At 34.6% G+C, this 26,038-nt stretch overlaps 1 protein-coding gene across 6 annotated transcripts in view; it reads left to right on the top strand.

The window, feature by feature from the left end:
- The window catches only part of Gpc5 (glypican 5), a 1,306,099-nt gene that overhangs the window by 412,249 nt on the left and 867,812 nt on the right, over positions 1–26,038 (top strand). For 5 of the 6 annotated variants that reach the window (XM_010630566.2, XM_033760931.1, XM_010630577.2 and 2 more), the window contains exon 6: positions 12,139–12,259. In XM_010630566.2, coding sequence (XP_010628868.1) covers positions 12,139–12,259 — 121 coding nt within the window. Of the gene's footprint in view, positions 1–12,138; positions 12,260–24,533; positions 24,570–26,038 lie in introns of all 6 variants that reach the window. The other variant, XM_010630598.3, reaches the window with a different exon arrangement.

Here is a 26,038-nt window from a genome sequence, read left to right on the forward strand (position 1 = left end):
GAATGTCTCAAATGCAAACGGGTATGATGAATATCTACAGTATACCTTGCACACCTCTGAACACATTTTAACCCAAGGAAGCAATATATTCACTGGAATCAGTGACAAAACTTGTGCTTTATCTCCTAAAAATTAAGGGCTCTATCTAAACTATGGAAATGGAAGAAACTTTCATATCCAACTACAGAAGTTAGGAAAAAATAAGTGAGAAATGAAACAAAAACCAATGCAACATGGCTCCCCTTCTCAATATTAATTGTTACTGGTAGCAAAAATGATAAAGAGGCTTTCTGATCAGTTGTTTTCCTCATCTGGTTTCAGTGCTCCTGTTTTTAGATCCTGTCTCAGCGAACTGATTTTTTTTTAAAAAAACTTTGATAGAACCATGTAATTGATTTATAAAGCCAGGATCAAATTCCTGGTATATGCCTCCACTCTGAAACTGTACACATCAAAATGCCATACTTAGTGTCAATCTGAACCAGTATTTATTGCATTGTGAAGAAAATGGAATTAAAATCAGCCAATAGGGCATGGCTCTGGTGTCAAATAGGACATGCTGGTATAGTCAGGGGAGATGACTGCCCAGTGAAATACTACATATAGATTTATTAGCACTTCCTTTTAATATTTTACTTATTAAACACAGAGAGAACTCACATCTTGTCAATCATCATTTCAAAAGTTTTTGTAAAATGTAAATATATTGGTGCTAGCTCTTTTCTTTTTAATGGAAACAAGGAAAAATAAATATTTGGAAACATTCCTATGCAATTTATGTCATTCATTACCAGCCCCGTTCAGAAGATCTAAACACACATGGTGGGTATATTACTTCCCTAACAACAACAACAACAACAACAAAAATCACTTCTTAAATTTTTGTGTTTTGTTCTCTCCTTCCCATTGAAACATGAACATTTTTTTCAAGTCTATAGGGATAGAGATCCTTGACATTTTCATGTTACATGTGTACATTATTTAGAAGGAATAGAATTAACAACCTATTAAATTTTATAATGAATCAAGCAAAAAGTATTTCTAGAGAAAATTTAACAAAGACATTTTGCATGCATATTAAGGTATTCAGGGAGCAACTTCTCATTTCAAATTCTGATATTAAACTGGTCATTCAGTGATGATAACCATTTTCCACACATTCAAAATATCTATGTGTGAGCCGTGCCCTCCCCTGCCTGCGTGCCACCAGCCCCAGAAAGAAAGGTGAGATTTGGGAAGGCTGCTCCAAGATCTGCTCTCGCTCAGCTTGCTTAGGCCAATTCAGCGGGACTGGGTAGCCGCCCCCTCCCATGTCTGTACTGCCATCAACTCCAGCAAGGAAGATAGCTGCGGGGGCATCCCCAAACCCCTCCCCCCCACTCTCAGACCTCCTGAGTATGCCAGTCTTTGGACCCACTCTGCAGAGGCATAGGTCGTCACAAAGGGTATTTTTCTGAGCTCCCAACTTTGAACATCTTTAAAGAAAGGGCAGAGGAAACCTGTAGTAGAACTGTGTAGAGTTCAACCCTGCAGGAGGTCGAGGAACTCAATCTGGGCCTTGTGGCCTGAGGTCAATCTGAGTCACAGGGATCTGTCATTGGCTAGCTGAGATCAGGGGACTCGGTTCTGTGCATGGCTGTGTGCACATGGTATATTATGACAGCAGAGATATAGTCTGAAAGACGCCCTTCAAATTCTTTTTTTTTCTTTCTTTTCCTCATTCCACTCTGCAAGTTCTTTCTTTTTTCTGTCCTCTTTCTCCAACTCAGTCTCTTGCTCCACCATATTATCCCTCATCTCCCTTTTTGTTCCTCATCCTGCCCTAACTCAGACTTCTTCTTTTATCATTTTTTATGTTCTTTTCTTCTGTCATTTTCCCTCACTCATGGGTCAATAGTTTCAAGGGAAAGTGAGCCCCTATTACTGTTAAAGGGATATATTCTTGTCCTTATTCTTGCACTCTGTTAATCCTTTTTGAATTTAATAGTTTCCTAAAGATTGTATGGTCATTCTAAATCCTCTGGATTCACTTGAAACCTTCTCCAATTCTTTCACTTATCTACTACTCTCATCCTAACTCTGTTTAAGACCCATCCTAAATGGTAAAGATACTATATTGAAAAGTGTATTCACTGCAAACATATTTTGTCCTGCTTTTTTATTTTAATTTAATTCACATGGTTTCAAGGTGATAGATTAATGACTACCACAAGTGGTCATTTTGTAAGTTGTGCTTCATCCTATTGTGTTGCTGATTGTATCAATTGGAATAAAGGATTGTGATTGATTTAATGAGTTGTTTTCTCTGATATTATGAAAATGAGAATGTCTATGAGTCGTTAGAGACTAAAAAACTAAAGTGCAACTATATCAGGAAGATTTAAGTAATAACCCAGAAATTTAACCAAAGACAACCCAACAACAAAATTAAAAATTAGAAAACACGTAAGCAAGACACAAAGACAGACTTCTAGTTCATCAATGGCAAACTCTAGGGCAAATGAGGATGAAAAGTCTGATAGTGAACCAACAGGACTCCCTGGACCCCATAGCACAGAAGGTAACAAAACAGATCAATCAGGCTCTAGAAAAATTCAAAACAGAAATAATTTCCCAGATAACCATAGATATGGTGAGCAAAACAAAAGTCTTGATTCGAGATTCTAGAACAGAAACTGACAAAAAAATAGATGAGCTCAAGACCATGATAGAAGCCATGAGAGCCCAGCATAAGAAAGAAATGGAAACAGTGAATGCCCAACAGAGGGAAGAAATGGAATCCATAAAACAGATTCAAACTGATATCGAGGAGATTAAAAACTCTATTGAAAGTGTACACAACAGAATAAAAGCTTGTGAAGACAGAATCTCAGATATAGAAGATATGATTGCAGTCAGTGACCGTGAAAAGAGAGGTCTCTTAAAAACAGTAAGGGATCATGAGAAATTGATCCAACAATTCTGAGATGATGCAGAGAAAAATAACATAAGACTGATAGGAATCCATGAAGTAGCATGAGAAAATACAAATGACTTAAAGAAGCAATGACAGAAAACTTCCCAAACAGAAGGGAAGAATTAGACATACAGATAAATGAGGCATATAGGACTCCAAATAGCCATGATAAAAAAAAAAAAATCTACACCTAAGCATATAATAATCAAGATCCCAGAAACTCAACAGAAGAACAAAATACTACAAGCAGCAAGAGAAAAGAAACAAATCACACGCAGAGGAAAGCCCATTAGAATCACAGCAGACTTTTCAACACAAAACCTCAGGTCAAGGAGAGCCTGGAGTGAAGTATTTCAAGTCCTAAAAGAAAACAACCTCCAACCTAGACTGATGTATCCTTCAAAATTCTCTTTCAAAAATGTATGGGGAAATAAGATACTTCCATGACAAAGAACACCTGAGAAACTTCATGAACCCCCAACCAGCACTACAAGGAATTCTAAACAATATCCTAGAAAAAGACAATGAAGGTCACAATACCATGAGGCCCAACAGAAAAAATCAAGTAGGCAAGGCAAGAAACTAAAAGAAGAGGGGGGAAAAGTAAAAAGAGTCAACAAAAGGAAAATAACACAACCATAATAAATCAGTACATATCAATTATAACCATCAATGTCAATGGCCTCAATTCACCAATCAAGAGAAATAGACTGGCAGAATGGATTAAGAAGCAAAATTCAACAATATGTTGTATAAAAGAAACACACCTAGTGCAAGAAGAAGCCCATAGACTGAAAGTGAAAGGGTGGAAAACAATTCTCTATGCAACAGGAGCCCAGAAAAAAGCAGGAGTAGCAATCTTATTCACAGACAAAGAAAATTTCAAGCTAAAAATGATTAAGAGAGATAAAGAAAGCCACTACATCCCTTTAAAGAGAACAATTCAAGAGGAAGAGATGACAATCATAAACATATATGCACCAAATATAAATGCCCCCAACTATATAAAACAAATATTAAGTAACATGAAAAACCAAATAAGCAATAATACAGCTGTAGTGGGGGATCTAAATACTCCACTATCACGAATAGACAGATGATCTAGGCAGAAAATCAACAATAAAATATTAGAACTGATCCAAGCTTTTGAAGCTTATTAGACATCTATAGAGTGTTCCACCCCAGAAAATCAGAATATACATTCTTTTCAGCTGCACATGGGTCAGTCTCCAAGATAGACCCCATACTGGCTCACAGAACAGGTCTGAATAAATGCAAAAGAATCAAAGTTATCCCCTGTTTATTATCAGATCATAGTGCAATCAAGCTGGAGATCAATAGCATAAGAAACCATCTGAACTTCAAAAACACATGGAAATTGAGCAACACTCTAATGAACAATCAGTGGATCAGAGGAAATTAAAGAAGAAATTATACAGTTTTTACAAATAGATGAAAACACCAATACAACTTACAGGAATCTGTGGGACACAATGAAAGCAGTTCTACATGGAAAATTCATAGCACTGAATGCCCACACTAGGAAAACAGAGTGAGCTCAAATAAACAACCCAATGATGAATCTTAGACACCTAGAAAAACAACAGCAAGAAAAACCCAAAGCTTGAATGAGAGAGGAAATTATAAAGATGAGAGCAGAAATCAGTGCAATGAAAACTAAGAAAACAATACAAAAAATAAATGAATCAGAGTTGGGTTTGTGAAAGAATAAATAAAAATTGATGAACCCTTAGCTAATCTTATCAAAAAAAGGAAAGAAAAGGCTCAGATCCATGAAATCAGGAATAAAAAAGGTGAAGAAACAACAGATCCAACAGAAATCCAGAGGATCATTAATACCTACTTTAAGAACACGTATACTAAAAAAATGGAAAACATAGAAGAAATGGACAGATTTTTAGATACTTATGAATTACCACAGTTGAACAAAGAACATAAAAACATTTAAACACCCATTTACAATTAGTGAAATTGAAAATGTAATTAAAAATTTACCAACAAAGAAAAGCCCAGGTCCTGATGGATTCACTGCTGAATTTTACAAAACATTTAGAGAAGAACTGCTGCCTTTACTCTTCAAACTTTTCAATGAAATGGAAAGGGAAGAAATACTTTCAAATTCATTCCTGGAAGCAAGTATCACTTTGATTCCCAAAGCAGGGAAAGATGCAACTAAAAAAGAGAATTACAGGCCAATCTCCTTAATGAATATAGATGCAAAAATCCTTAGTAAGATACTAGCAAACATAATACAGAGGATCATCAAGAAGATCATACATCATGACCAAGTTGGATTTATTGCAGCGATGCAAGGATGCTGCAACATAAGTAAATCAATAAATGTAATCCACTATATTAACAAAGTCAAGGACGAAAACTACATGATCCTCTCGATTGATGCAGAAAAAGCATTTGAGAAAATTCAACACCCATGCATGAAAAAAACTCTGCAAAAAATTGGAATAAATGGCCTATAGCTCAACTTAATAAAGGCTATCTTTGAAAAACCAACAGCCAAAAACTGGAAACCTTCACATTAAAATCAGTAATAAGACAAGGATGCCCACTATCACCACTCCTCTTCGACAGAGTTCTGAAAACATTAGCCATAGCCATTAGACAAGAGAAAGACATTAAAGCAATAAAGATAGGAATGGAAGAAGTGAAACTGTCATTATTTGCTGATGATATGATACTCTACATTGAAGACCAAAAGCTCCACCAAAAGACTCTCTAGACTTAATTGACAGATTCGGTAGAGTACCTGGATACAAGGTCAACACCCAAAAATCAATAGTCTTCTTGTACACCAATAACAAACTCACTGAGAGAGGAATTTGGGAGACAATTCCTTTCACAATAGCATCCAAAAAAATAAAGTATCTAGAAATCAATCTAATGAAAGAAGCAAAAGACCTGTACACTGAAAACTATAGCACTCTGAAAAAAGAGATCAAAGAGGATATAAGAAAATGGGAAGATATCCCCTACTCCTGGGTAGGAAGAATTAACATACTGAAAATGGCCATACTACCAAAACTGCTATACAGATTCAATGCAATGCCAATTGAAATGCCAACACTATACTTCCCAGAACTAGAAAGAAAAATCTAAAAATTCATTTGGAACCAGAGAGACCTAGAATAGCAAAAGCCATCCTAAGCAATGGACACTTGGAAGTGGGTCTAACAATTCCCAATTTGAAATGATACTCCAAAGCCACTGTGATAAAAACAGCATGGTACTGGCAAAGAAGCAGACCTGAGGATCAGTGGAACAGATTGGAAGACACAAAAACAAATGCAGATGTACTCAGCTACATCATTTCTGACAAAGGAGCTGACCATCCTCAGTAGAGGAAAAATAGCCTCTTTAATAAATGCTGTTGGGGCTGGGGATTTTGCTCAGCCATTCGGTGGCCTTCCTTGCAAGTGCAAAGACCTGAGTTCAATCCCTGGTACCAAAAAAGAAAAAAAAAAATGGTGTTGGAAAAACTGGATCTCAATCTGACAAAGTTGAAACCTGGACCCTTATCTTTCACCGTGCACTAAATTAAAATCCAAGTGGATTAAAGATGTAAATATTAAAACAAAAACACTGAACTTGTTGGACAATAAGTTAGGCAGAACTCTTGAAGACATTAGCATAGGAAAAGATTTTATGAACAAATCCTCAGTAGCACGGAATTAGCAGAAAGAATCAACAACTGAGATCTCATCTTATTAAAAGGCTTCTGCACTGCAAAAGAAACCAACAGAACTAAGAGATAACCTACAGTGTGGGAAAAAATTTTACCAGCTGCTCCTCAGACAAAGGACTATTATCTAGAATATTTAAGAACTCAAAACAATCAGCTCCCCAAATATAAAGACTGGATTAAAAAATGGGCATCTGGGGCCAGGGATTTAGCTCAGTGGTTCTGCCCCCTGCCTCACAAGTGAAAGGACCCGAGTTCGATCTCTGGTACAAAAAAAAAAAAAAAAGTTCATTGTCTAATGTCTTTTGGGCCAGTGATTTACCTTAGAGGTTCTGCTGCCTGCCTCACAAGTACAAGGTCCTGAGTTCAATCTCCGGTACCAAAAAGCAAAAAACCAAACAAACAAAAAAATGGGCATCTGAAATGAACAGAAATTTCTCAGACAAAGAAGTAAAAACAGCAAGTAAATATATGAAAAAATGTCCCACATCACTGGTCATTCAAGAGATGCAGATGAAAACAACACTGAGATTCTACCTCACCCCACAAAGAATGGCTGCTATCTAGAAATCAAACAATAACAAATGCTGGCGGGGTTGTGAGGAGAAAGGAACCCTTCTCCATTATTGGTGGGAGTGCAGATTGGTGCAACCATTATGGAAATCAATATGGAGATACCTCAAAGATCTAGGACTAGAGGTTCCATTTGACCCAGCCATCCCTCTGCTGGAGATCTTTCCAAAAGAATTAAGAGAATCATATTACAGACATATATGCTCACCTATGTTTATAGCAGCACAATTTGTAATAGTTAAAACTTGGAAACAGCCCATTTGCCTATCAGTTGGAAACTGGATAAAGAAGATGTGGTTTTTCTAGAAAATAGAATATTACTCAGCCATAAAAAATGAGAAATTAGATTCATTCATAGGAAAATGGATACATATTGAGGATGTACTCCTGAGATAAGTCACACGTGTAAATACTGAATAGTTTCTCTGGTGTGAAAAACTGTAATAGTACATAAGATCCTAATGATATAATAGAAATGTGAAATAGGAATAAAGGGGCTAAAGGTGTAGGGAAAGTGGGAAGGGTAGGGGAAAGCTAATAAGGGAAAAGAAAAAATATGAGAAAATGAAAAAATGGAAATAAAATGTAAAAGGGAAGGTGAGGAGTGGTAAAGGGAGGGCAGGAACAAGGGGAAAATATGAGAGAACCAAGACCTGTCATGTAAAGGTACAAGATCCCAGTAATGAATGTAACTGTACTGTATACCTAAAATGTACCAATAAAGTGAATGAGGAAAAAAATGCCTATGTGTGTCTTTTATTTATATATAAACCATCTTTATGTATGGCTTAATTAGGATTTGTTTGTTGTAAATATATTAAGGAAAAATGAAGAAGAAATTTTGAATATAAATATTTTACTTAGATCAAAATACATACATAGAGTAAAAAGCCCAAATCTTAAGTATCAAGTCAATACATTTTTTTGAACAAAAAGAGCTCTCTCTCTTTTTTTTTAAACAAAACCCAAATTAGGAATATAACATCTTGCCTTTGAGACACAGTCTTCAAGTCACTTGGAGATTCAGAGCATAGATTAGAATTTTTTTTGAAAATGTATTTGAATCATTGAATGTAGTCTATATCTTTATTATCTACTTTGCAGGATTTGTTGATATTTTTTATTGTAGTTGTGATTCATTCTCATTGCTGCACAATGTTTCATTATATGAATACACTGCCATTTATTGGCCAATTCTTATGTACATTTGAGTTGTGTCCAGCTTGGGGCTGTTGTAACTGGTGCCTCTCTGAACCTTCTAGTGCTCCTATGAGGATCACATACTGTGTTCAGATTTGGCATAGTGTCAGATAATGGCTCATAATAGTTTTCCAGACCCATGCATGGTGGGAAGGAGTCGCAGTTGTCCCGCATCTTTCCTACACTCAATCTCCACTGTTTCACATAAACCATTCTCATCTGTCTGTATCACTACTACAATGAAATCTTAGCTTTACCAAAACAGAAAAGAATGCCTGATTTTAATTAACTGTACTCTTCTTGAAATATTTTAAATTTCCTACTTTGCAGTGTTGTTCCTTATTTGAATGATAATACAAACAATTATTTTGAAATATTCAATAACATAGTAGCTGGAAGTCTGATTATTCATCAGTTATAATTTGATAGATTTTAATCTAAATCAGTATAGTTATTTATCTCTGATAAATAAGATCAAAAGAAAAAGGTGAGGAATTCCATCAATAATATTCAATAGCATTTTTGCATCTTAACAAAAAGTCTACTCTGTAAGTAACTCAGAATCCAAATCAGTTCACAGATTAATTTAAATTAAGATATGCACCTCAGTTTCCATTGCCTGTATTATGTTTATGTTTCTAAAAATCTGAGAAAAAAATATGACTTTCTGTTGATTTCTTCTAAACTTGCTATCAACTGTTATTTCACTATTTAGCTTGCAATATAAAAGTTCTGCTGAAAAGACTTTTGAAGGAAATTATAGAACCTTTCCTAATTATAAACATTGTATCCTTCTATAGTGTAATATTAAAAAAGAGTAGCATGCCAAGTGTGTTTGGTGCACTGATGTAGTCCCAGCTCTCTGGAAGACCAAGGCAGTAGAATTGCAAGTTTGAGCTCAGCCTGTTCAATTTAGTGAGACTTTATCACAAAAACAAACAAACACAAATGACAACAACAAAACAGGCTGGAGATGTAGCTCAGTGTGATGACACTGATTTCCATTCCTAGTATCTCAAAAACAAAAACAAAATCAAAAACTTTACATGAAGCTAGTTGTATCTCTAATGTATTTTCATTGTTTTCACTGATAATTGCATGATTGTTTTCAAGATGAATAATTATTGAATGATTGTATAAAAGAGCTCACAGTTCCTGGGTTTAAACCCCTGCGTGCACTTTACAAAGACTGTGGTCTTTAGAAAGTTACTTAGCCTATTCACATTCTGGATTCTCAATCTGTAGAAAGAGTACAATTGTAATACAAATATCAAAAGATATGTCAGACTGGGTGCTCCAAGAGACAGGTAGTTAAAGGAAGTTGAGCACAAGAGGATGCTATTAAGGTAGAGCTCTAGGACAGGACATGGAGAAGCTGGTGAGGCTGGAGGAGCTTTTGTTGAGAAGCAATACTGACTCATAGGGAAGATGAGAGGAAAGAAAGGTTGAGTAGAAGCATTCTAGTCTCATGGCTTCTAGGGAAGATGTAGCAAAGGCTTTAGGGAATCCTATGCCAAAATTGATCATTGGTGAAGCTCTGTGTCCTGCAAATTTGACTTGCCTTAGCAACCCTGCTACATGCAGGCATTGTGTGTGGTAAGATGAGATGGGTGAAGAAATAAATCTTACAGTAAAGCAGCAGGTGACTTTAGCCACTTAGAGTTTCTGTACTTTGAGGGCTATGAGGCACATAGTCTTGGTCATAATGGGTAATTATCAGAAAGATGAATTTATAGATTCCAAATAGAATAACTAAAGAAATACCTGAATCATAGTTATGCATGTATCTGTATAATTTAATCATATTATTTATTATCATTATTAATAGTCAACATTAATAAAGGAGCCACAATATGCAACCTGCTTGAAATATTGCAAGAGAGTGAAGAATAATGAATATAACAACACTACATAGGATTTAAATTTACTTGATTCTTCCAAAATGAAGATATATTACAGTGTAGCAGCATAAATGTAGCAGTTTCCCCTGTACTTTTTTTATTGGTGTGTATTCTTTCAAATCCCAAATGGATACTGAAGAAACTAATTCTATAAACACCCTATGCCTGTGTAAGTCAGTTCAGGGTTTATTTTAAAAATCAAGACTTACTTATGTTGTTATACTTCTCATAAGCATTTGATAATATCAGTGTCAAAAATTCCATTATTTAATTTTACTTGGAGAACCTATTGTGAAATTGTTTGACTTTTTATAATTGGTCCATGGAGTACATCATCTTGGGAAGAATTGGGTACTCCATAAAACTTCATTCATTTGGCCATATTCTAAATAGCAGAACTTCACCCTTTCAAAGATTTTCTGCTATTGTACACAATTCATAGCATGCACATGAATAGGTAAGAGCTGCTCAATGGGAGGAAAATCATATTGAAATAATGTGAACATTCTCACTGAAAAGTCTCTGAGGCTGCTCTTATTATATGAGTATAAAAACAAATTACTCAGAGGATAGAAGTTTGGGCGTATGGCTCCATTCCTGTGTTTATCTTCTCAACTTTGTAGATGGAGGTTTAGTTATTCTTCTCTGTGTTTATTGTTCCTTTGTTTTTTTGTTCCCCCTTTTCCCCTGCTGTGATAATATCTTTTGTTCTGGAGTTCTCATTAACCATACTGTGAGAAACTTGTTTTTTTGTTATTGTTTCGATGGCTTCCTAAAATATAACTTCTGTGTAGCTTTTTCTCAAGTGTGTGAAATCAAACAGAGTTCTCCATATTCTGAATGTTCAACATCTTCTCATCTTTACCTCCTCACACTTGACACATGCTATTCCTTCCTGGCTGCTCCAAATAGTGTTGCACTTTAACTGTTTATTTGTCTTTATGCTACACTAAACTGTCTGGAAAACAAAGGCATTAATATGCCTACAATGTGTTAGATATTTTAAATATAATAAAATATAATGAATGAATGCCCACAGAATGTCTTAATTATATAGTGTGTTCCCAGGGAAGTAATGAACATTATGAGGCCAAGGATTGCAATTTCTTAAAATCCTATTCAACTAGTGGAGTACTCTGAATGCAGGAGGCGGCTTAATCATATGTGTGACTAATGAATTTAAATATTTTTGTGAATACTAAGTTGACATTGGATGATTGTCATTGTGGAAGGTAGTGAACTTGCAAAAAGCTTTCACTGCCTGTGAAATCGCCCTTTTATAAACAGATGAATCTTAGTAAGAGTAATGTTTCCTTTACTTACAAAAGGTCTTACAATTATAGTTGATTGCAAAGTTAATAATTTTGACTTTTACAGTTAAATATGTGTGTGTATACAGTTTCTATATATAATATTATTGGAACTTATCTATAAATTACAACACATTGAGTGCAGTTATATTTGCAATTGTAACAAAGATATATATTCTCTCTGCATATTGATAAATAACATTTGAAATGCAGTGGTTTTGATTGGGTACTAGAAGAGACAAATGTTGTTTTTTTTAATAGTGCCTGTTTTCACTATAATCATTTTACCTGGAAGAAAAACATTTGGCTGTAACCGTTTATGTTTCAAGAATAAATACAGTGATACATTTTTTAATGTTTTGTATATTGATGTATTCCTCTTCTAGAGGAAATTCTGAAAGCACATATCTGAAGCAGTGTGACCGATATTACACTGATCAGGTGATTAAGTCTTTTGTCTTCCATTTTTCACTACTTTAGCTATACTCGGCATGTGGTTGGAAATGGAATCAAAGCCCAATCTGGAAATCCTGAAGTCAAAGTCAAAGGATCTGATCCAGTAATAAATCAGATAATTGATAAACTAAAGCATATAATACAGGTAAGTGCTGAGCTTTTATCAATTTGTATACTCAATAGTAAATGATATGTGGTTATTTTCTATGCTAATTTATATCTTTGTCCATTATATCTGGCAATTCTACCTGAAAGTGACTAGGAATAACTATCATCTAGAGTCAGTGGTGCAACAGTGTACTAATAGGAGAACTGTATCTGTGAAAAACAAGCCATGCCCTCAAACAGCTCAATAATGACAATCTGAAGGTTTACATTGTCCCCAGTAAATTTGCTGAACTATTATCCCCACTAAAGAAAACACATATCCAAACATGGAAGATGCCAGGGTTATTTTCCAAGACTCTGTGAACCTTGCTATGAAAGTTTCTGTATGCTCAATAAAATGTAAGTTGTAAAGAGTAATCTTCATTTTTAATACTTACTTCCTGCACTGCATCATCTTTTACATGTTATCTTGTGATCTACCTAATGACTGTGAAACACGTTCTGTTTTACTTTTAATACTGTTAGTCAACCGAGTATATACTTCTGTTTTAATATATAACACATGAAGCATGAAAGTACCTGTCTATCAAAAGAATATTTCATTGGAATAGTCTATTAATTGGAACTAAATATTACATTAAATGTAAATACCACACCTGCTATTTAGGGTTAAAACTATTTTAGTTACTAGACCTTTTACTACAGATTATGTACATACATATTTTTATTTTTTAAGAAAAATATTCTATGGATAGTTGGTACTTTGTGTCAGAATATATACTAAAATAGAACTGAATTTTCTTAGTTTATAAAGTATTCCAGATTCACTGGTAAGCTTTTAATAATTGTTCTGTAAAGCCTACATTTCTGGAGGGCCAACTTTTAGGGCTGTATATTTAGGATAGCCTCTGTATTTCAAAGAGAGGAAATGTAAGCACTATATAAGGGCTAGTGGCCGCCAGTACAATAGGTTTCTCCCTACCAGGTGGAAATAGTGGCTTATTCTGTTGCATGCATTGTGAAAACACAGCTCTCACTTTGGTGGAGAGCTACAAAAGTCAGTTCCATTGAGAAAAGTAGCATTAGGACTACAGCCTCGAACAAGTTGAAATCAATTGCCTCAGAGATGATCTTCCAGGATAACTTGGATACTTCTTACGGCTCATGGCCAGTGTGCTAGCATTCCTTGGAACTGAGTAGCCTTGAGGTCAGGAAGGAGGTGAACGGACAGCGAAGGGAGGGGACGTCATGTCAGCAATGGAGATGCAGCAAGATGGCTGGGGTCACACAGGGAAAATCGGTTGTGTAGAAGCAGTGACGATGGGTCCGTCAGCGAATATCACTCAGGCACCCGGAGGAAGAGAAGTCATTCTTCCTGTCAGATTTCCTCCTAGTTCAAATTTTACATCTCCCCAGTTTGAAAAATAAGGAGAACATGCATCATATGATTCTGCACAAAAAGCATGGAGAAGGGGTTTGTGGCCAAGTTCTCTTGTAATCATCAAGGAATAGGAAAATAGGAAGAGAACTGGACAGTAATTTTAACAGAGGCCTCATTTGAACCAAATAGGGACTCGGGCTAGAAAGGGTCCCTCTAGGTTGCTGTGTTGCAAGATGTGTCTTTAGTCCCCCACACCAACTAGACACTGATGACTCTACTGGAATAGGAGTAGGGTTACGTGGATTCAGCAGTGAATCAGCAGCAGCCGATGCTGATACTGCAGTAGAATAATTAATTACCTGGGTTAGATGGTCCCTCATGGCAACATCCACTATGACAAGGATGTGTAGATGTAGGTTACTTGAAACTATCATACACAGTTGATGATAAAGTCAACACAGGTATAATACTGGTCAGCTGCTTTTGCTGCAATACAGCAAAATCTTAGTGCCTTCTAAAGTTAGGTAAGCATTGCCCAGGGAGTGCACAGTATAATTTGTTTCAGCTGGGGGAAAAGATAAAGTATGTCTAAAACATAAAATATATTATGTCTCATTCTCGAAATGCTTTTGGTTGTAGGAAGGTATATGGAATATGTAATATATTAGTGTGATAAAATGTATGTATAGTTTATGAATACATAAATGTACATATCAAGTGGGCAAGCATTCCAACTGTTTTTAAGGGATATATGGAATAAAAACATAATGGAAACTTGTAGATAATTGTGACAGAGTTGTGATCTAGGAAAGCCTGCAGGACTGTAAGAATTTATTCACAAAGGAATATGTACGTTGCCCAGTCAGCCTTACTTTCCTCCTTTCTTGTTTCGTAGTTTCAAAGCCACAGGCTTTCCAAGGTGACAGAGGGAAATAAACTGACTTCTCTTTTAGCTTCTGTGATAGATTGAGTCTCATTCTTTCATCTTTATAAGAGTGCTGATCTCCATTTATTCATACTTAAATTTTATTCTGGGGTTACAAGAGAATATCAAATATAATGCCATTTTTGAGGTCTATCTTTTTAAAGTCTACTCGGAGAGTATGATTGAAAATTAGGTTTTGTAGAGGATAGCAGGAAGTCATATTTTGAACATGTGTCACTAAAATATCAACCTTCTTTGCCTCAAAACATACTCTTTCATAGACCGACTCTTCTACAGATAGAGAAGTTTTGATTTTTGACTGACTTCTGACTGCTGGTAATATGTGTGAGCCCATGCTAGGGCTGCTGTGTGCCGTGTGATATCAAGGGCCAAGTAACACAATCCTCACAGTGTCAGCTATACAGAATGTACTGAAAGTTGCGGATAGAATTTATCCATTAGAGAATAGTATAGGCCAAGAGAGGACGGAGATGGAGACACTGGATCATATTTCAGAGGGGAATCCACAGTTTTAAATAATCACAGTGTTTGGATACAACTCTTTTATTGTAACAATGTTTAGTGCATTTCATGTGTTGTACCAAAAACACATTTAATAGTAGAGATAAATGCTTCTCTTGCCTTTTTGTCCATAGATATGCATATGGAAATAAGCTAGTCTTATTCATTTTACAGGAAAAATTGTCTCTTTATGTTAGTTCCAAACACCTGTCTTCTTGGCTTGCTACTGGTCTGACCTCATTTTCCACCCCATAACTTCCACAATTAATCACTAAACACATGGGTGAGGTTTGACCTTGAAACTGCCACTTTTAACGTGCTGTAATAATTACTATGTTAAAATTATTCAATGTGTACTTGTTAAATTCCTGGTATGTGGCTAGTTCCAACTAGGTATGGAAGGATGATCTTGTCATTAAGTGAACAAAGGAATTCTGGAAGAGGAGCAGGTGCACCTGTGTGGTTTCCTACACTCTATAGAGTCTCCTAGACATCCAAGAAGGTGACTCCCCCATTCAGTGGAGACCGCAGATTGGAGGTGTATACCAGAATTGTTAGCACATTGACACTATTTAAATTGTGAAGCTATGAAGTCACTTATTTCCTCTACAGTATGAATTCACACCAGAACTTTTACAGGAGAATATAAGATAGTAAGATCATTTGAAAAAATATGCTTTACAGAAATCTATGAGTGTTGTAAATATTTTATTAAATGAATTTGGTATTTTGTACATATTTAGAAGGTTCATCTAAGACAGACATGATATTTAATATCACTTAATTTTTCTTACTGAAGAATAAATAATGTTCATGGTTGGAAATTGAATTTCATTATTTTAGGAAAATTGAAAGAAAAAGTAGAAAAGAATATATCATGTTACAAAACAGAAACTTGCTCTACAGAAAACTTGCAGGGCTTTTTTCTACATGTGAATATTCATATTAGTGGGTCAGTACTTTAACTTCTTACACAGTGAAGATGGGGTCATGGAGCACATTTGGCTTCTAATTTCAACTACTCACCTACAACACGTCAAAAAAATTTTCCATTGGCATAAAATTGTTTACCCAATGGATGACACTGCTTGCATCTCATTCTGTCATGTGGAAGAATTACAATTTTACTTATTCGGTCACTTAAAGATGATTTATTAGTAGTTACCAATCCATCATGAAAATAAAGACTGCTAATAGGAGTTTGCAGAGGCATAAATCTCTCAAATCTCTCTCTTTTTTGGACTTTGATACATTCTGGATATTGTATCTAAGAATATTTATTAATGATTTAAAGTATTTTTAATAAAGACTACCAAATTAATGTCTACGAAAATTGTAGTAGGCACATGAGGCAAATGGAAGGTAAAGTCTCATTTCACCATGAGTTGGGTGGAACTGAAGTAGGTAGGAGAGGACGATCAAGATACATGGGTGGTGTGGAGCATTATGGGGTCCACACTCCGAAGCAGCAGCCTTTGGAGATGTTAACCTGAGCTGGCATCTAAAGATGATCAAAAGAAATATAGTTACAAGACATTTACAAAATGTCCTCCCAGAGAGATGCCTCCTAGGATGAGGTGTAAGCAACTTTAATGTTATTTTGTCATTTAGAGAAACTGTTCCATTTACATTTCTCTGAAAAAATGCTGAAAAGATGTATGGATTATTATTTGCTCCTCAAGGATTATCTGAGGCCCTTCAGTGTCTCATTACTGTACCTGCTGGTCTTTCGGAATTGAGAGAAGCAAACTTAAACAGGGGACTGCACACGTTTTTTCCACCTGGGCTTCTGATGCCTTTCTCAGATTAGCCATTGTACCAACTGAGATACTTGCTAGAACTTTTGATCTGAAGCTTATTGCTGGGGTAGACAATGCCTATTCCTCTGCAGCTCACCTGTGATAAATTCCATGTAGCCGATTGCCAATGAAGAACTTCCCTCAAGCATAACATTACATTTCTTAGGTGTTTACATCGGATTAAATTGCCCTTTGATGATACAGACTGGAAACAACACTTTATTCCTCTTGGGATATCTGATTGAAAAACCATGTAAATTTTAAAAATTCAGATTTGCTTTCCTTGCAAACCAATTTTGAAATTTCTTGTTTATGTTTGTTTCTAGCATAGTTGTCAGCAAAAAACTTACAGTTATGCAGCAATTTATCTTTAAATGTTAAATAATGTGTCATTTTTGAAAGAAAATGGTGTCAGCAGTTAAAATCTCAACTGCTTAGCTGGGAATGGTAATGCCCCACTTAGAAATTAATTTATCTACTTTGAATATGAAACATAAATGTAATATTATAAAATATATATATAATTCTTGTACTGTACACCAACAAGCATTACAATGTTGTTAAGAGTAGTGGATTCAAATAACATATTTCCTCAAATCTAACAATTTCAATACATATAATAATATTTTTTCTTCTATTAAGTATTTATTTTATAGTAACTAAAACTTCTTTACAAGATGTCTTCATGTATAAAATAAATCTGATTTTTAACTGTGAGGAAAGCAATAATATTAACTATTCCTAATCAGCACAAAATAACTAGATATTTTATAATATATATCCCAATGATCAAAATTTTCTGGGTTCAGGCAGAGATGAGAGTCACTTATTTAATATAGAAAACAACTGAAAAATAGATGGTGCTTTTTTCCCCCATTTTCTTCCTAGAATTCTAATATGAGAAATAGCAATTTTAGATCTAAGGTAGACTGAGAAGAGATTCTTAATTAACCGTGAGTGAATAATTATGTCATTAGTGTTTGCACATAAAAATAGACAAAAGTTTCTAAAGACAACTCTATCTTGAAGTTCCCAGTTTCTGAAATCTTTCATTATTTTCTCATTAACCTTACTATAAATACAAGAAAATTTTCCATTTCTTAATAGTTTGAAATTTTAATATAGAGCCTGTCAATCTTAATCAATCGAGTGATTGCGAATTAACCATGTAGTTTCAACTGACTCAGCTTCCTTTACTTTTACGGACTCCTTTCCTAGTTCAGTCCTGCACTACAGGACTCAGACTCCCTTCCCTCTTGATTCTATTAAACACACGTCCCCGGTTTATGATGTTAATATTTCAGAAAGATATAAAAGTCCAGATTTTGAATTAGCCGTGCAGTAGTGACCAAAACATGTGTAATTATCATTTGGCTAAGAAGTCCTTGAAATACACTCGGGAACTTTTAATGGTCATCTAATTCCGCATTTCGTTTGTTTGAGTAAATTCAATAGAAGGCCGTATTCTAGACTACTTGGTGTAATGCACTGACTTCACTACTGACTCTTTCATTAAAAAAAAAAAAAATCAATTGTCAGCATAAAACAACCATTTCAATTAGTGTACAGTCAACTGGAAATGAAGGTTTAAGAAATCTTTGTGAAAGTAATGGGATTTAGGTTGGGCACTGATAATTTATTTTTTATTATTTAAGAGTAATTGTTTTATGTTAAATAAAAGATTATATTCACTCCCATGCTGCTGATCTTACACTTCTCATTACCTATGAAAATGTGATCCATTTACACAGCTACATTTTCCATATTAAAAAATGTTGAAAAAAACTTTAAAAATTATAACGTTTCTATTTTTGACTTAGCTAATTAGCAAACTATAGCCATTTATGTGCTAAAACTTTTACAGCAGTCTGTCAAAAATAAAGGCAAATATGACTCATTTCACAAATTGAAGTTTCAAATTACAGCTCACTCCTAATAAATTCAAATTCATGTTTAAAAATTGAAATCATAAGTTCTTTCAGAAATATTACATCTAAAAGATACTTGTACACTATTCTCATTTGATAACTTTAAAAACAACAACTAGGACCGGGGATTTAGCTCAGTGGTTTGGTGGCCTGCCTTGCAAGCGCAAGGACCCGAGTTCAATCCCTGGTACCAAAACAACAACAAAACAACAACAACTAAAAAAACCCCAAACAACAATAATTCTTTCCTAAGTCTCAATAGAACATCTGTATGACAACAATATAGCCAGGAGCATGACTTCTGATGTCACTTGAGGCATATGAGCAAATTCTAGTTTAAAGCACTATAATTTTTTTTAAGTAATGAGAATGTAAAAGTGTACAATGATTTTGGAAAACAGATTAATGTGATGACTCCTTTAAAGATTAAACATAGAATTACTATATAATTTAAGCAGGTCCATATCTTCAAGAGAGAAGAATATGTATGCTCACACAAAAACTTGTGCATGTGTGCTCATAATGGGAATTTTCATAATATCCAAAAGTTTGAACTAACTCAGATATTCATGAGCTGATAATAAAGAGAGGAATAAAATGTGATTTATCCATAACATGAGTTATTATTCAGCAAAAACAAGAGGGCTGAAGAAATACATGCTACATTGTGGCCTCACCTTGAAAATATTATGTTAATTGGAAGCAAAAAATAAAAGTATATTACCTGATTCCAGTTATATGACAAATATTAATAAAAACATGTTTGTGCTTTACATCAATTTTCTTTTGTATAGAGAACATTCCCTTATACTTACAGTTATCATTGCTAGTTTACTGGAGGCTTATTCTATTTAACACTGACAGCTTTTCAAATCTGCTAGATAATTGTAATCTTTTTCCTAATTTCAGGGCATCTGCAAAGTTTTATCAGCTGCCCCACTGTAGTTCCATATCCACTGTTAATCCCCAGCACACTGCTGTGAGACCGCTACCTTCATCCTGTTGGTCAATTGTTCTTGGTCTGCCCATGGCTTATCTTTTTCTCTGTGTAGAACCCGAAGGTGTTGACTGGTTCTTATCACATATAATCATTTGCTGTCACTTCTCTACATTGCTCGCCCACTCCTCTGTGTTGTTCTCTCCCCCAAACTTTCCAACAATCACTCGGACTGCTCTCAGTCCAGGATCTTTATGTATTTCTTAGTTTAATTTCTTTAAAATCTTCTGGGATTTCATCCAATCTCTTCATTTTCTTGCTCTCCCCCAGTTCTGCTCTTTTCCATGGCTTCTCAAGAGTCACCTATTTATCTTCTGGAATGTTTCCTCAGTGTCCCAGCTACTCTGATCTACTTTTGTATGGGTAAGCAACATGGAGGTTCAAATTCAAGGTCCCAGAACTGAGTTACATCTTAATTGCTACCCCCTTTACCTGACTTGAATCCTCTTCCGCTCTTGCCAGTTGCCCAAGTTTATACCTTGGATGCCACTTGAATTCTTCTTTCTCACTAGTACACATCTCTATTCTCTCATGAGTTGTCTTTTTAACCTGTCTTCCCCTTTTTTACTCCATGGCCACCATACTTGTTGAGATCATCATGAAATTCTATTTATATTGAAACAATAATTTTCAAACCAGATTACCAGTCACTGGTCCAGAAAATGGCTCAAGACAGTTACTTACATTTGCCATCTCTAATTCTCTTACAATCATTGCATTACACATTGCTACCTAGTTTATATAACCTTGTAAGAGTCATTAATTATGTTTTATAGCAGAATCCAATAGACTTTTTTCCCACTCATTAGTAAGCTGATCATGTCAGTGCCCATTTAAAATAATTTAATAAATGCAGTCTCTTGGATTGTTTGTTTAAATGTGGAAATCTGACCACATGTGCATCTCTTTTCTTAGTTCTCTCAAAACTGGATGCATATGAAGGTAAATATATTAACTCACAAGGGACAAGTACAGCACATTTTAAAACACACAAAGAAGTTAAAGGAATGATATTAGCATGAAGAGCAGAAATTGCAATACAAATATAATGCAGAGAAATTTGCTTGTAAAATCTGAGGCAATTTATCTGATAACACCTGGGGTACAGGAAGTACCAGGTACCGTGATGGAAAACTGAGTGACAAAACTCCCAAAGATAGTGCTGCAACCTAGATTACTCTCTTATTGCCTCGCAGTATTTTTCTGGGGGAAAATCTTGCACCAGGAAGGATCCTGACTCATAAATCTAGCCATATGTAGAGCAAAATGAACCATAAAGCAGGAAAGAGAGAAACTAAGTGAAAATCCACATACTGATCCATCTGTTTTCAGAATGCTGGCTCTTGGATACACATTGCCAAGACAGAAAATGAGATGATTGTTCTGTGGAGAAAATCATCAACTCTAGGGAAAATAATTCCACAGGCTGATTAGGCCTCCATCAATTGAGAAGCTACCTTATTGTTTAGTTAAATAGTGGTAAAATCCTCTCTTGTAGACTGTCCTGACATGGTAAGTTTCAGATAGCTTCTAATACCCAATATCAATGGTCAGTCAGTACAATTGTGCAGTTTACTCATTATACAATTAAGGGGAATCTGAAAAATGTAAGACCAAAACCATAAAAATACATCAAAAAATGAAATGAGTAATAGACAACAGGCATTACAGAAAGCAATGCTTTCAAGTTGCATAAACATCCTCCAAAAAAATAAGACAGTGTATTGTATTCTAAATGTTGATTTGCTTCCAAAAGATCAATAAGAAAACAAGTTCAAAAAATGAAATATTTGTTAAAAACAAAAATTAAAAATTCAGAATAATTTGAAGATAAGGTCAAGGAAGTATTCCAAGAAATAATATAGTACAAGAGAAGGAAATAGGGACTAAAATAGTGAGACATTAGCATCTTACTATAGGAGATCTAAATTATAAGAACGTAAGATAAATAAGCCAAGCAAATGGGGAGAATTACCTTAGGAAGTAATACGTGAATTATTTTCAGGATTGAAGTCATAACTCCAGGTTGAACCCACTGTATAATCATTACAGTGAATGTAAACATGTACATATTTGGTCATTCATTCTCCCATTATTGTGAAATTTTAGAATATTGGCGCTGAGAAAATTTTTAAATTTTCCACAGGCAGGAAACAAAATATGTTGCACACAAATAATGAAGACCAGGAAGATACTCATTTTCTGGAGCCACATATCTAGATTTTCCTACTAGTCTTGATTATTTCTAACTGTAAATTTTGTTTTCTCTGAGTTCAATACGCTGAGTCATATCTCACAAAGTTGAGTCATTTTTCAGTTTACACATGGCTGATCTTTTGACTCTAACTAAATGCTCCATGGAAACCCCTCCACTAGCTTTGTATGGCTATTAAATTAACCTTCACAATTCTCCCAAACTCCACTGAATCCTGGGTGTGTTAGGGTCATAGTAGTTCATATGGCTTCCAAATCAGATGGCTATTTCTGATTTGATGGCCTAGGTGTAGTGTTTTTCTGGTCAAATGGCAGTTTCAAGTGGCAGTTGTCCCAAGGTTTGGCATGAAAAAAATAGTTCCTCAAGTGTTTTTTTTTTCAGCCCTCCTTTGCCATGCATAGTTTTTGACTGGCTCGTGAATAATCTTAGCTTTCACCAGGTATATTACACGTCCATAATATTTTACAGACTCCATAAATGTACTCTAATCACTTGACTGTCATTTTATGAATATACTCGGAAGATGTAATTTGTCAGAGCACGGCCATTTCTGAATCTATTTCTTGCAGTTCAGCACCACTTAACAAGATGGCCCCCTGTAGTTTTGAAGCAGTTAATGCACCCAGAAAGTTGGCTGACTTAAGAGACAAGGATGCTGCCTGGAGATCAGCAGGAAAGTTTCTTATGCATAGAATATTAAAGAAGTGAAATGAATGTTATATGAAGAGGCATTTAAATGTTTAACTAACTAAAAGTTTTACAATAAAATTAAAGTATGCGTTATAAAAACCTTACAAAATGTGACGAATCTTAGGAATATAAGTTTTGCATTTATTATGTGTTTTACATCATTGTGATGGAAGCTTAATTGGCTTCTTCAGAAATAAAACAAATCATAAGTTTTATAGTAATGAGTTTGAATCGGCACTTATATACATATCTACAATGCAGGTCAGTTAGTATTTCTGGAAATGATCATTTTGAAATTTTGTATCTTAAAATATATTATCAAACTGAGCATGAAACTCAGTAAGAAGATGGTACAATCTAATTTAACTTCTTTCCATACTCCCTTTTCTTTCAATCTTATAAAAGCAAATGTGTGTCAGCTTTTTAAATATGAAGGTCTAATTTTTAATTTATAAGATATATGTAATGAAACAAGATAATTGCAGTCTTCACTCGATCCTAGTAGCTTTCTATTGTATATATTCATTTTTAATTTAATAAGAAAGTCTTTTCCGGATATTTGTGAAAGAACCACATCACTAGAGAAGATGATTAAAGTTTGTAGAAAATAAATGTGTTCTTAAGATATGTAATAGATCTTGACATGAAGACCTATTCATACAGATTTTAGAAATATTTATTTGCACTGCATATAGAATTTAGATTTTATAATTTTTGCCTTAAAATATCTGAAATATACTTCAAGAATATCAAAGCAAGTTATTTGCATTAATTCTGATTTAAGTATATGTGTTATCACTCACCAGGATTGAGTACCAAAATTAGTATATATCATTCCAGTGCATAATAGCCTTGCTAGAAGGTTTCTTTCAATATTTGGTTCACAAATCTTCTCATAGATAGTATATTTTGTCATGTTTCTGAATTAATTAATTGAAGGATAATGTTTTACCTTTTAAAAGACTTCTTTTTTCTGATTTTTTCCAAATTTATTTCAATCTTTAATACTTTTTTTGGATTTGTAACAAAGGATTAAAACTGGCTTTGTTATATCATTGAGTTTACTCTCAATGTCATGGAACATTAAAATTTTTAAAATGTATTTATTGAAAATTTAATAAAATTCAAATTGACTTGATCACTGTATCTGAAATTTAAACAGAACAGGAAAGTAAATTTTCTTAATTATCTACTAAGACTCATGATTTAAAATCAGCCTTATATTATACTTTTGAAGTTCCTGTATTATTTCTTTCATTCATTCATAAACTTACCAAACATTGAATTATGTATAAATATAATGATTAATGCCTGGGGTACAAAAATGGTAAAATAAGGATATCGATAAAAGTGATGATATTCTACACATAACACCTATTTCAGGTACCCTCTTGTCTGTTCCTGAGGTTAGTGGTGAGAGAGGGTTTAAAATAATGTAATTACTTTCTTCAGCATTCATTATTGAGGTCCTATTATGAGTTTACTGCTCTTCTAAGTATTTGGTATATGAAATTAACTGATAAAATACCTGCTTGCACAAACACTAAAACCCAGAGCTCAGAAAAAGCAAACCTTCCCATGGTAAGCAACTAAAGCAGAGATCCATTTTGTGGGGCTAATAGCAAAATTTCTGACACAGCCTTAGTGAATTTGCCACTGTTCCAGGAATGTAAAGTGTTTCATTGCAATTGAAAGGAAAATTAACTATCAGAGGTTATTTGATGGGATATAATGATGCCATTTACTTCGATTAGGATGCAGCTAGAATTTGTTTTAAAAGGTGTTGTGATTGCACATAGCAGATGTTTTGACTAAATAAAAGAACAGGTGAACAATGACGTTTTCTATTCCTAGCATTGGAGAATGAATTCAGGGCCTCATGCGTGCCGGGTAAGTACATCCCCAGTATTATTTTTTAAGGGTCTCACTCTGTTATGGCTGTCCTTAAACTTGAAATCTACCTGCCTCGATCTCCAGAGAAAATAGGTCTTACAACACCCAGATAACAACACCTTTGCACAGTCTCCTATTGCTACAATGATTTTGTGGCTCTTCAAAATTCATAGAGTATATCAATGATAATCCTTTTTCTCATGCATGCACTTTGGTCAACTGTAACTCAGCTAATTGAGGCTGGACTCAGCTAGTGTTGCCTTCTAGCTATAGCTCATCTTCTGCCTGTTATCTGTATGTGTCATCCTTCACACCTCACAACACCTAAAGCCTGTGGTTGTTCTGGCAAAAGTCAGGAGTGCAAGCCCATTTGTACAAAAATCATGCCAATTGGGGCGGGGGCATGAGACCCTCTAGAATACCTCTTTGACCAGAGCAGAGTCATGTAGCATAGACCAAAGCCAATTTGTGAGGATTATTCCCTACATCACACATGGAGATAGGGCTGAGCAGGTATAGTTTCTAAAACATGGTCACATTTACCAATATGTTCTTGAAGATTTTAAAGTAATAAAATCAGTATTGTTCTTGCTTGTTTATCCAAACATAGTGGTGAATGCACTTGGGAGGCAGAGGCAGGAACATTGCAAGTTGTGGGTCATCCTGGGTTACATAGCAAGAACCTGTCTAAAAAGAGGAAAAAAAATCCAAAATCACGATTCTTGTTTGTTTCAATAAGGTCTTATTAAAAACAGTGCAAATTGCTTTTCAGCCTTTTGGCAAAGATCAAGTTTAAAAACAATGTAAAACCACGTGTTTTATGAGACATCTTTATTTGCAAATGTGAAAGGCTTAGAATTTGTTAGAATAGAAAAGTTATGTCCTTTCATTTATCATATAAGAAATAATCTCAATGTTTTTGTTCGTGATATTGCAAATATTTGAATATAAAACACTATAATTTCAATGATACTCAGTGTTGCAGATTCTGCTATATTTTAACAAACTATAAAATCAAACTATATTATTAACAGAAATTGTACTTGAAAAACTAGTTTGTGTTACAAATTAGATTGGATTCTTGTGTTAAACACTGGGAATCTAATTACATTGGTAGGACTGGTTTATTAAAGCATAATTATAACATTATCAGTAGAAAAACGTGCTATAATTAAGTGACTTAAATAATCATTTCTCGAGGTCTCAATATCTTGCATTTCTCACTTCATTGTAGTGTACAAGATTACTCTGTAAACAGAATTCACTAGTAGCAGTTCACCTTTCTAGAAATTCTAACAAATTTAAAATTCTTCATTAACATTTAATAACAAAGGTTTCCTGCTATTTATACATTAAGTTTATATGTAAAACATTCAAGCCGGGGATTTAGCTCAGTGATTCCGGTGCCTGCCTCACAAGTACAAGGACCTGAGTTCAATCCCCGGTACCAAAAAAAAAAAAAAAAA

The sequence above is a fragment of the Fukomys damarensis genome, unplaced genomic scaffold (genome assembly GCF_012274545.1).
Source record: "Fukomys damarensis isolate Sample0158 unplaced genomic scaffold, DMR_v1.0_HiC HiC_scaffold_6, whole genome shotgun sequence".
NCBI classification, from domain to species: domain Eukaryota; kingdom Metazoa; phylum Chordata; class Mammalia; order Rodentia; family Bathyergidae; genus Fukomys; species Fukomys damarensis.